The 11,787-nt window shown below is 34.5% G+C and overlaps 2 protein-coding genes across 2 annotated transcripts; both read right to left on the reverse strand.

Annotated features, from left to right (window-relative positions):
• Positions 1-2,128: 2,128 nt before the first annotated feature.
• On the reverse strand, positions 2,129-4,027 carry LOC108474246 (uncharacterized). Its single transcript, XM_017776192.2, has one exon. It carries the CDS (start codon positions 3,791-3,793, stop codon positions 2,369-2,371), a length of 1,425 nt encoding a protein of 474 aa, XP_017631681.1. The 5' UTR covers positions 3,794-4,027; the 3' UTR covers positions 2,129-2,368.
• Positions 4,028-9,960: 5,933 nt separating this feature from the next.
• LOC108471580 (uncharacterized) lies at positions 9,961-10,347 on the reverse strand. Its single transcript, XM_017773179.1, has one exon. It carries the CDS (start codon positions 10,345-10,347, stop codon positions 9,961-9,963), a length of 387 nt encoding a protein of 128 aa, XP_017628668.1.
• Positions 10,348-11,787: the final 1,440 nt, after the last annotated feature.

Consider the following 11,787-nt stretch of genomic DNA (forward strand, 5'->3'; position numbering starts at 1 on the left):
TTCTTTTTTATCAGCTTGCCCTCTACATTCTATTTTGGTTCAGTTTAGCCCTTATATACCCATCACCCTTTTATATATTTTCCGTTAAAAAAATTTAAATCAACCAATGGCACGCTGTCACGTGTCAAAGGAGAAATTTTAAATTTTAAAATATATATAAGAAAATTTAAAAAAGCCATTAAAAACCAAAAGGAAAACCTTAAAATTAGAAATTTTTAAAAATTAAAAAATTAAAATTATAAGTATGCGAAATTTTAAAAATATTTAAAATTTTAATAAATTAATAAAAGGTTTGGATTTCTAGGTTTTTCTAGAAAATCTTAAAATTTTATGATATTTTTAAACAATTTTATGATTTTTTTTAAAAATTTTAGGGATTTTATGAATTTTTTATATTTTAAGGAATTTTGAGTTTTTCAGTAAAAGCTACAATAAAATTCTTTAAAAACTAGCTCAATTGGATAGATGTAGTTATATAATACCTCTAGAAAGTATAAGAAGTTTTCAATTCATATGGTTTGAGAAAGAAATGATTAATTAAAAGTTATGTCATTGTGTAAAATTATAATGTATGGAATTAGAATGTTAAAAAATAGATAAATCACATTTAATTCATCTTTTAAATAATTTTATGTTATTTTTAAGTTTCGCATACTCATAATTTAAAAAAATTATAGTTTTCAAAAGTAGATTATGATTTATTTTGATTTGATTTGATTTTTTTAATAATTTTCTAAGTTTTTAGATTTTGAATTTTTAATGATTTTTTAAAAAATTTCAGATACTTATAATTTTAAAAATATTTTTTATAATTTTAGAAAATAGATTATGATTCTTTTAGTTTTTCTAAGCTTCGGATACTTATAATTTAAGATTCTTTTTAGTTTTATAATTTTCCGAGTTTTAACATTTTTGGATTTTAATTAATTTTTCATTTTTCAATTTTTTTCAATTTTTAAGGAACAAACGGACAAATCAAATTCAGAAGAATCCAAAAATGTGAAACAAATCAAGCCTTAAAAATTGAAAAAAATTGAGAAACAAATCAAGCCTTAGAAAAATTGATTAAAAACAATATTTTAGTTTTATTAACAAATCAAGTGAAGATGAGGAATCCATCAAATTCGTAGATTGAAATAAAAATATATATTTTATTTTTTTAAATAAGGTAAAATATAAAACATATTACAGTTAAAAGTTTAAATAGAAATCAAAATAATAATTTTTATTAATAAAAATAATATTTCACTAATTGTAGAGAGTCATTTCCCTTAGAACAGCTGAAAGTTTTCTCATCCATGACCCCATCAAGTGGAGCCAAGAACACAACAAGAAATATGAAGTTGCTTCGAACAAGTGAAACTAGCCTATGATGTCTAAGCAACCTTTTCACCTCACTTCGCTGCAACTCCAAGTTGTCTTAACCTATAAAAATTTTTCGAAGCACTTCTGGAATAAATTTTCAAAATCGCAATACAACATGAATCTAGGACTTATGCAAAAACCCAAATGTTAGTTCAATTGGTTCTAACAAGGTTGTATTACTAAGTTTGGGATTTTATTATGAGCATCTATTATCATTCTACTTTCTTCATCATACTCATACATCCTTTGTAAGGACTTCAGCACAATTCAAGATGGAATTCCCAATCAATAAAGGCCACAAATGCAAGATAAACTTGTTGCAACTTAATAAAGTAAACATATCAGGCATAAAGAGTGCATTACTGAAACCAACTTAAAAGATTCACTATACTTAAAAACCCGAAGAGTTACTACAACCAATAAAAACAATGAGATCAATCATGTTCAAGCATTATAACGAGCTCTATAATCCCAACCCGTATTGTCTTTTGCGACTTCTTGATACCACACCACCGACATATTTTGTTTTCTCTCATTGAGTTATAAAAAACCCATTTTGTTCATGTATGACAGACTAACTAAGAACAAGCCATGCAATTCTTCAGCTGATCACCTACAAAAATCATCCGATATACTCCAGCAAACTTGGTTCATGAACAATCATGTAAACTATGGTAATGGCTACAATAATAAGAAATAACACAAAATCCCGAATTCCTAAACAATCATGTATCTGAGGTAGTTAGGGTCGAATAAAACAGGATTGAAGCAAAATGATAATAGATAATTATTCCAACCAAAAGAACCCTGAAGGTATAATCAAGTCATTGAACATTCTTATACCACAAAAAGGATTAAAAGAACATATAGAATACTTATGAGGCTTGTGAAGAATGACAAGATCCTAAAAATCCATATTGACACTTCCCAAAAACAATATCTACATTCTTAACAACCTAATGCTAAACAAAGCTTCAAAATCACACCAGACCATACATTACCCTTAAAGTGCACGTCCAGCTCTTATGGACCTTCTCCTTTCATAGTCAGCATCATCTGTTGGCAACTCATGACGACAAACAGGACAGGTATTCCTTATTCCCAGCCAAGGTATAATACAATCTCCATGATAGCGATGAGCACATGGCAGCTGCTTCATCTTTTCACCAAGGTTAACCTCATCCTTACAAACCGCACAAAGCGCATTGTTATTCACAACATCCTCCTGAGTTACGACCACACAAGGAAGATTCTCAACTACAGATTTCGAAGCTGGAGGCTTCCCGATAAATGCATTCTCATTCTCAGCAAACTGTCCGAAAAGCATCTCATATTCAGCAGTATCAATATAGTCATCACGATCAGCAAAAAATGGGTCAGTGTTCTCACCCATTTCGGGGGTTGTTTCCAAATTATTAGCATTCAACAGAACCTCCCACTCCAAAGTCTCCAACCCAGCTGCCCTCTCGAAACTAACCGCATCTTCAGGTGCTATCATAGGGGAAATGGAAAGTGAAACCGAATTCACATCATCATCACCATCAACAAACACGCTTAAAACATCCCTCTCATCAACCCTACCATCCACTTCCTCCCACTCAAAATCTTCAATGGTCTCCCGACGATCCTCCAACTGAAGCGAATCCCAGAAAAGTGGAATACTAACACTCACATCATCATCAGCACCAACATCATAACAATCGTTAACATGATCATCAATACCATAATCATCCCCAGAATTCAAATCAATTGCGAGCGTCCGGTTATCATTCTCATTCTCATCATCATCCTCCGAATCTGATCTAAACCCAACAATCCGCATGCTATCCCCAAACCTCTCAACGCCACTAAAATTAGAAGCGGCCTCACTAGCACTCAACCCTGAAACCCTCCTTTCCACAAAGAAATGGTCGTCCTCATATTCACCGCCACCAATATCAATCTCAACATCACTCGAATGAGTATCCATGGAATCAAACCCTAACGCCAACCCTAAATCCAGCTCATGATTTCCCTCAATAACACCGAAACCGGATTCGCTCAAAGCATCGGAAACCAAATCAGCGGCATCATTATTGCTAGTATTATTACCATTTCCGTTACCAGAATTGGAATTGTTATTGGGGGTAGTACCGGAACTAACCTGAGATTGTTCGACGCGTTGGTGGAAGAGATCGATGACGAAGTTGACTTGGTTCTCGCGGCGGTCAAAGAGATCGGGGCCGTTGACAATGAGGGAATCGGGGAGCGAAACGTCGTCGTCTGGGCGAGGGAGATCGGCGTCGGGGGAAGAGAAGAAGTGGAAATCACGAGACCAATAAGGGAGGGAATCAAGGGTGAGGGTTTGTTCGTGCTGGTGGTGATGATGGTTGTCCCGAACGAGTTCGTCTTCTGGGTCGTGAAGGTGAAGGAAAGTCACCGACGCCATGATTTTTTTTATTTTTTATTTTGTAAGTGAAGAGAACCAGAAAAATAAAATTAAACAAAAGGATTGAACTTAATATCTTACGTTTTCGGCATCATTCTAATGGCGAGAGAGGTAACGCTAAACGGGAGTTGTTCTAGGTAAGGAAATTACATTATTGTCCTATAATCTATGCTTTTTACACAAACTTTTCATTAAGTCCGCTGTTACGGATCAAATGCCACGAATTTATTTCTAAAACACGGCTTTAAATAGTTTTCCCTTTTTTTTTAAAAAAGATTATGGGAAAGGAAATGAAGAAGAGTACAACACTATGTTTGGTTGGAAGGAATAACAATGTATTACAGCCTAATTCAGGGGGTCTATATCAAATTATTATTTGGTTGATTGTAATAAATTATTATAATTCTATTCCATATGACTTTATTCAATGTGAAAATCTAGAATACCATTCGATATTCTTCTCATCGAATGGTGATTCAGGGAACGGTTGAAATAACAAATTAACCAACATTTTAATTTTACCCTCACCATCCTCTCTTCTTTCCCACCTTTGAATTTCTTTTCTTTTCTTTTTTTCCCATGCTTCTTCCCTCCTCCACGGTAATTATCAATAAATTTCTAACTTCATCTCTTTTTCCCTTAATTTAAACCCTTTCATTTAATTTTATTTCCTCTCAACCCTTTTTGTACTGTCGAGACCTTTTGTTTTTGAAATTGTCTTTTATTTGAAGAAAACGAAAATGGAGTCGCCATCAATCTTTTTTATAAGATGTGATCAGGTCACCTAGAAATATGATTATTTTAATAAAAGTTTAGATTTACTAAAACTATGATTTTTGGTCTACAAAATCCAGGAGGAGTCGGTTACGCATAAGGAAGAATTAACACCCTCGTAACACCCAAAATTGGTACCTAGTTGACTAATTGATCTCTTATTGTCGAGAATTGAAAATTTGAAAATAATTTAAAACACGATCCCTTTTTGATACATTACTTAACTAAATTAATTTTTACAAAAAGGGGCTTATTTCAAGTTAATCGAGAAGAAAGGATCATGTCCCGTAAGTTAGGACACAATGCCTTAGATCCTCGAGAATAAGAATGAACGCCATTTGATCATCACTTAAATCTTGTTTATTTTTATTTATTTTAGAGTAAATGTTCGGCTATCTTGGTTTTAGAAAGAAGTCATATTCCGTAAGTTAAAAACACGACTTTTCTAATTCCAAAATAATGAATATCACCTCGATTTTTAAAAATTCTTTTTTGTGCCTTGTGCAAAGACGAATTTAATACTTAAAATAATGTATATTTAGCTTATGCAGGCATAGTATATAAACGGGTAAATATATTTGAACATGGTTCGTGACATAATTGTAGCCATAATAAAATTAAATGGAAGTATAAAAAAATAAAATGATGGTATACTGAAAAAAATATCGTGCTAGTAAATGACAATGCAACATCAATTTGTAGTAATAATGGCATGATAATCATACGCATAATAAAATATAATAATAATAATAATAATAATAATAATAATAACATGAACAATAATGTGCAAGTAAAAAACGTAAATAATCTAATTTTTGAAAGTATAAAAAGTAATAAATAAACAAATAATAATGATAATAAAGCCAAAAGAAAAAAAGATGAAGAAAATAAAATAAAAACGCACAATAAATACAAAAACAAATCAATTTTAAATATAAACAGATGAAATAATAAGTAAATAAATAAATAAAATAAAAATAATACATAAAAAATTTAGACAGTAGAAATTAAATAAATAATGATTAAATCAACATTGAAATGAAATTAAGAGTCTAAATTGTAATAAAATAAGTGCATAAATATAAGGACTAAATAGAAACTTAAGTAGAATTTTAGGGGGAAAATTGGGATAAAAATAAAAATAAGGCACTAAATCGTAACACACGAAATAAAAGAGGGACCAAATGCAAAAATATTCCCTGTCCCAAAACACGTCGTTCCTTAAGGGACCAAATTGAAACAAAATCAAAATCATTAGAAATTTTTAAAAAAATGATTGAAAAATAATTAAAAAAATCGAAGGTCTAAAGGCGCAATTAGACCCTCCTTTAAAAAAACACGCAGATCCTACTGGGTTAGGTTGGATCGGTTTCGACCCAAAACGACACCGTTTTGGGGTTTAAGGAAACATGCCAAAACGACACTGTTTCCTAACCCTATTTAAGTTAAAAAGTTTTCAAATTTTCATTTTTAAACTGTTTAAAAAAAAAACTGAAACCATTTTATTTTCTCTCTAAAATCGCCTAGGGTCTGGCCATCGGCGCCATCATGGACTGCCGCAGTGGCCACCAATCACCGACAATGGCTTCACCGTTCTCGGTGGCCGAAAAACCCTAAAAAACCTTTTTTTAGCCCCACTCTTCGAATAGAACACAGATCCAGGGTTGTAACACCGAAAAGAGCCACCGTTCGACCAAAACCCAGAGGGACCGTTCAGTTTCTCGCTCTCTTTGACACAATTTCAGGTGAATCCCTAAGGATTCAACTGCCTTATATGGCAGTGAGGGTCACTGACTACGGCGGTGAAAGGTAGAACGGCAGGTGCGTTTCTTTTTTATTTTATTATTTTATATATATATGCAATAACAAACTCGAAAATAGAAAAATAAAAAGATCGCCTTTTGAAGTTTTTTTTATTTTTGTACTTCGACTGTTTTTCTTTCTTTTTTTGTATATTTTTTAGTAAAAAATTCATTACAATCTGGTTATGGCTTTTATAGCCATATGTTTCACTGCTCGTTACATTTTTTATTTTTTTCTCTACTATTCCTTGCATGTTCTTTGGCTTTTTTGCAGGTGATGATTGACGACAGTGGCAGAGCAGTTAGTGGTGGCAGGCTAGGGTGTGGCACTAGGTTTTTTTTCTGAAAATAGTTTAGGCTGTTGGGCTTGTAACTTTGGTTTAGGGTTTTTTGTTTTGGGCTATTTAGGTAGTGTATTGGGCCTGACATGTAATTGGACTTTGGGATTGTTAATTTTTATTTTTTTTATTTTTGGTTGTTATTTAGGGCCCAGACAAAATTGGGCTTCTGCAGCTGCCCCTCTTTGCTCATTGTTGTGTAACAAGAATAGAGCAAAGACTTTAAGAAAGACCAATTTTTTGTGGTCTTGCCGAATCTCGACTTCTTTAGTACTCCTCTTTTTCAAGTAGCTTCATTCTAACCCACTGCAACTTCAAAGGTATCGCTTCAATCTGCTGTACTGCAACTTTAGGGAGATGAGATTTGTATCTTTAATTTGCTCCACTGCAACTTCAGAAAGATAAGACTTGTAACTTCAATCTACTCCACTACAACTTCAGAGAGATGAGAATCGTATCTTCAATCTGCTCCACTGTAACTTCAAGGAGATAAGATTTGTAACTTTAATTTGCTCTACTGTAACTTTAGATATATAAGATTTGCTATCTTCAATCTGCTCCACTGCAACTTCAAGGAGATAAGATTTATAACTTGTAGCTTTAATCTGTTCCACTGCAACTTCAGGAAAATAAGATTCGCTATCTTCAATCTGCTCCACTGTAACTTCAGGGAGATGAGATTTGTAACTTCAATTTACTCTATTGCAACTTCAGAGAGATAAATTTTGTAGCTTTAATATGCTCTATTGCAACTTCAGAGATATAAGATTTGCTATCTTCAATCAGGTCCACTGCAACTTCAAGGAGATTAGATTTGTTATCTTCAATCTGCTCTACTGCAACTTCAGAGAGATGGGATTTGTAACTTCAATCTACTCCACTGCAACTTCAGGGAGATAAGGTTTGTAGCTTTAATCTGCTGTACTGCAACTTTAGAGAGATAAGATTTGCTATCTTCAATCTACTCCACTACAACTTCAAGGAGATAAGATTTGTAACTTACAGCTTTAATCTGTTCCATTGTAACTTCAGGGAAATAAGATTCGCTATCTTCAATTTGCTCCACTGTAACTTTAAGGAGATGAGACTGGTATCTGCAATCTACTCCAGTGCAACTTGAGGGAGATAAGGTTTGTAGCTTTAATTTGCTCTACTATAACTTCAGAGAGATAAGATTTACTATCTTCAATCTGCTCCACTGCAACTTTAGGGAGATAAGATTTGTGATTTCACTGATCTGTTACGCTGTTCTCTAGGGAACATGACCTATGAAATCCATTTCATGGGCTTATATTTATGCTAGGCGATTAGGATGTTATGATCAGAATGAATGAAATGCTCCTAACTAGATGTGTATGAATGATATTCGCATGAATGCAGAATGTCATTTTTCGAGAATGATTCCCCTTTTAATACTTAGGTTGATATTGCTCATTGTTTATCAAGGTTCTATCACTGACGCATTACCCTGCCTTCTTTTTTAGTTGGTATTTTTATAGAAAGCTCGATGAAATAATCACAATTTAAATTATTCGTTCCCAAACATTTCCAACTTTTAGATTTGGTTAGTTCTAACTAGTGGTCATGTTTAAAGTCCTTGGACTATTTAAAAAACCTTTCAGAGCAATATGCAAAAATCTTTTTACTTGAATATTATTGGTCCATTAATCATTATTTTAATGAAAAATGCTTGAAAAAGATCATAACAATGGATAAGATTGAAATTTATTGGGAGTAGAGCTCGAAATAAATAGATTAATTGAAGATAGCAAACGTTGCTAAAAATACAAAATGAGTAAGATGAGAATAGGTGCCCTAAATATCGCAGCATGAGCTTCTCTGCACAAACTTCTTGAGGACCATTTTAAGCTTGATATGTGTTTAGGAGATCTAAGGTACTTTGTTGCTGCCCCAAGATGTAACGTGCTTTCTTCTGAGAAAACCAAACCATCACATGTTCAATCCAAATTTGAGCTGCCTTTTCCTGGGCTTTCAACTCAAAACCGCATTGGTCTCAAGGTGCCCTTTGCTAGTTTTCACCTTGGCCTCTCTTTTTTTAAGTGAAATATTTCTTTACCAAGTCTGAATTCATAGGATTAGACAGGTTCTTGCCATCCATCTCGGTTAAAATCAGTGCCCCCCCAGAAAAGGCTTTCTTTACCACATAAGGTACTTCCTAGTTTAGCATCCACTTTCCTTTGAAGTCCCTTTGTATGGGAAGGATCTTTTTCAATACTAGGTCCCCCTCATGGAATTCTCTAGGGCGAACATTTTTGTAATAAGCTCGCATCATTCACTTTGGTATATCTGACCACGATGGATAGCTTTCAACCTCTTCTCTTCAATCAAGTCCAGCTGATCATACCGGGATTGGATCCATTCTACTTCATCTAACTTCAACTTTGACAAAACTCGGAGAGAAGGAATCTCAACTTCAATGGGCAAAACCACCTCCATTTCATAAACCAATGAGAAAGGCGTTGCCCCGGTAAAGGTCCTGGTAGACGTTCTATAAGCATAGAGGGCAAATGGTAGCTTCTCATGCCATCCTTTATAAGTTTCAGTCACTTTCCCTACAATCTTCTTACTATTCTTATTGGCTGCCTCCACCGCACCATTCATTTTTGGGCGATATGGTGACGAGTTGTGGTGTTTGATCTTGAATTGACTACAGACCTCCGCTATAGTGTTGTTGTTCAAGTTTAATGCATTGTCAGATATAGTCCTTTCTAGTATCTCATACTGACATATAATCTCTTTCTTCAAGAATTTGCTGACTGTCGACTTTGTGACATTGGCGTAAGAAGTGGCCTCTACCTACTTGGTGAAGTAATCAATGATTACGAAGATGAATCGTTGCCCATTCGAAGCTTTTGGCGAGATCGACCCAATGACATCTATGCCTCATATAGAGAAAGACCATGGAGAAGTCATAACATAATGAGGTGAATGAAGGACATGAATTTTGTCTCCATTAATTTGGCACTTATGACATCTCTTGGCATACCTGATATAATCACCTTCCATGGTTGACTAATAATACATGAATCTCATAATTTGTCTGGCCATTTTAAAGCCATTAGCATGCGTTTCACAAATGCCCTCATGGACTTCTTCCAAAATCTCCTTGGCCTCAATGGCCTCCACACATCTTAGTAGCATATGATCTTTTCCTTTTTTTATACAGGATATCCCTATCTAAGACATAGTCATTAGCCAGCCTCCTCAACATCCTGTTATCATTCCCGGTTGCCTAATCAGGGTATTCACGATTCTTTACATATCGCAGTATATCGTAGTACCAAGGGTGATCATCCTTTTCCTCATCCTCTATATTGTAACAATAAGTCGGAGCTTCATAAATACTCATTGAGATAGGTTTTACATCCTCTTGTTTGTTCAGGTTGACCATGGAAGCTAAGGTAGCTAGAGTATCAGCAATCTGATTTTCATCTCGCGAAAGGTAGCAGAAGGTGATGTCATCAAACTCTTTAATTAATTCTAGGACCAACCTTCTATACTCGATCAACTTGGGATCTCTTGTCTCCCATTCACCTTTGGGTTGATCGATCACTAGTGCAGAATCCCCATATACCTCTCGTACTTTGAGCTTGCGTTCTATGGTTGCACGGATACCCATGATACATGCTTCGTATTTTGCCATATTGTTTGTGCAATCAAAATCCAATTTACTAGTAAAGGGATAATAATCTTAATTGGGGATACCAGGACTACCCCGATTCCATTACCCATAGCGTTTGACGCTTCATCAAAATTTAGTTTTTAGGTATGTTTTTCTTGAGCACCTTCTTTAGTGGTTGCAACATACATTAGGTCTTCGTTTGGGAAATCAAAGTTTAGAGGCTTGTAATCTTCTAGAATTCTACTAGCTAGAAAATATGCTATTGCACTCCATTTTATTACTTTTTGGTTCACATAAATTATATCAAATTCAGAAAGCAGAATCTACCATCAAGCCATTCTTCCATTTAAAGTAGTTGACTACATCATGTACTTTAGAAGGTCTATTTTTTAGATGAGCTAAATTGTATGGTACAACATGTACTATCTCAGCCTCCGGGTTGTATAAATTAAGACGCAACACAACTTCTCAATTGGAGAATATATTGTCTTAGATTCAATGAACTTCTTACTGAGGTAGTATATTACTCTTTCTTTCCTTCCCGACTCATCATGTTGGCCAAGCACATATCCCATAGAATTCTCAAATACTGTCAAGTACAATATCGTGGCTTATCTGGACTAAGTGGCATCAGTACTGGTGCATTGGACAAGTAATGTTTGACCTTGTCAAAAGCCTTTTGGCATTCTTCATTCCATAAACCTGGATTATGTTTCTTAAGAAGACAAAATATAAGGTCACATTTCTCAATTAGTTGTGAAATGAACTGGGTGATGTAATTTAATCTCCCTAAGAAAACCTAGACCTCTTTTTGAGTGTACGGCGGAGGCAACTCCTGTATAGCCTTGACTTTATCCGGGTCAGCCTCGATCCCCTTTTCGCTGACTATAAATCCTAGTAATTTTCCCGACTTAGCCCAGAAGGTATATTTTACCGGATTGAGCTTTAGCTGGAATTTCCTCAGTCTCAAGAACAATTTCCTCAGGACTTGTATATGCTCTTCTTTTATCATATCATCAACATAAACCTTGATTTCTTTATGCATCATATCATGAAACAAAGTTACCATGTCTCTTTGATAAGTCGTTCCCACATTTTCAGTACGAATGGCATTACTTTATAGCAAAATGTTCACCACTCAATTACGAATGTGATCTTTTCCATATCTTCACAATGCATCCTAATCTGGTTGTATCTAGAGAAGCCATCCATGAAGGATAACAGTAAATAACCTGTCATGTTGTCTACTAAGTCGTCGATGTGAGGCAATGGGAAATTATCCTTCAGGCTGGCTTTGTTTAAATATCTATAGTCCACACACATTCGCACTTTCCCATATTTCTTAGGGACGGAGACTATATTGGCTACCCATTATAAGTATTTAACCACTTGAAGGAAACCAGCGTCAAATTGCTTTTTGACCTCTTCTTTTATTTT

The sequence above is a fragment of the Gossypium arboreum genome, chromosome 1, assembly GCF_025698485.1.
Source record: "Gossypium arboreum isolate Shixiya-1 chromosome 1, ASM2569848v2, whole genome shotgun sequence".
Classification (NCBI taxonomy): domain Eukaryota; kingdom Viridiplantae; phylum Streptophyta; class Magnoliopsida; order Malvales; family Malvaceae; genus Gossypium; species Gossypium arboreum.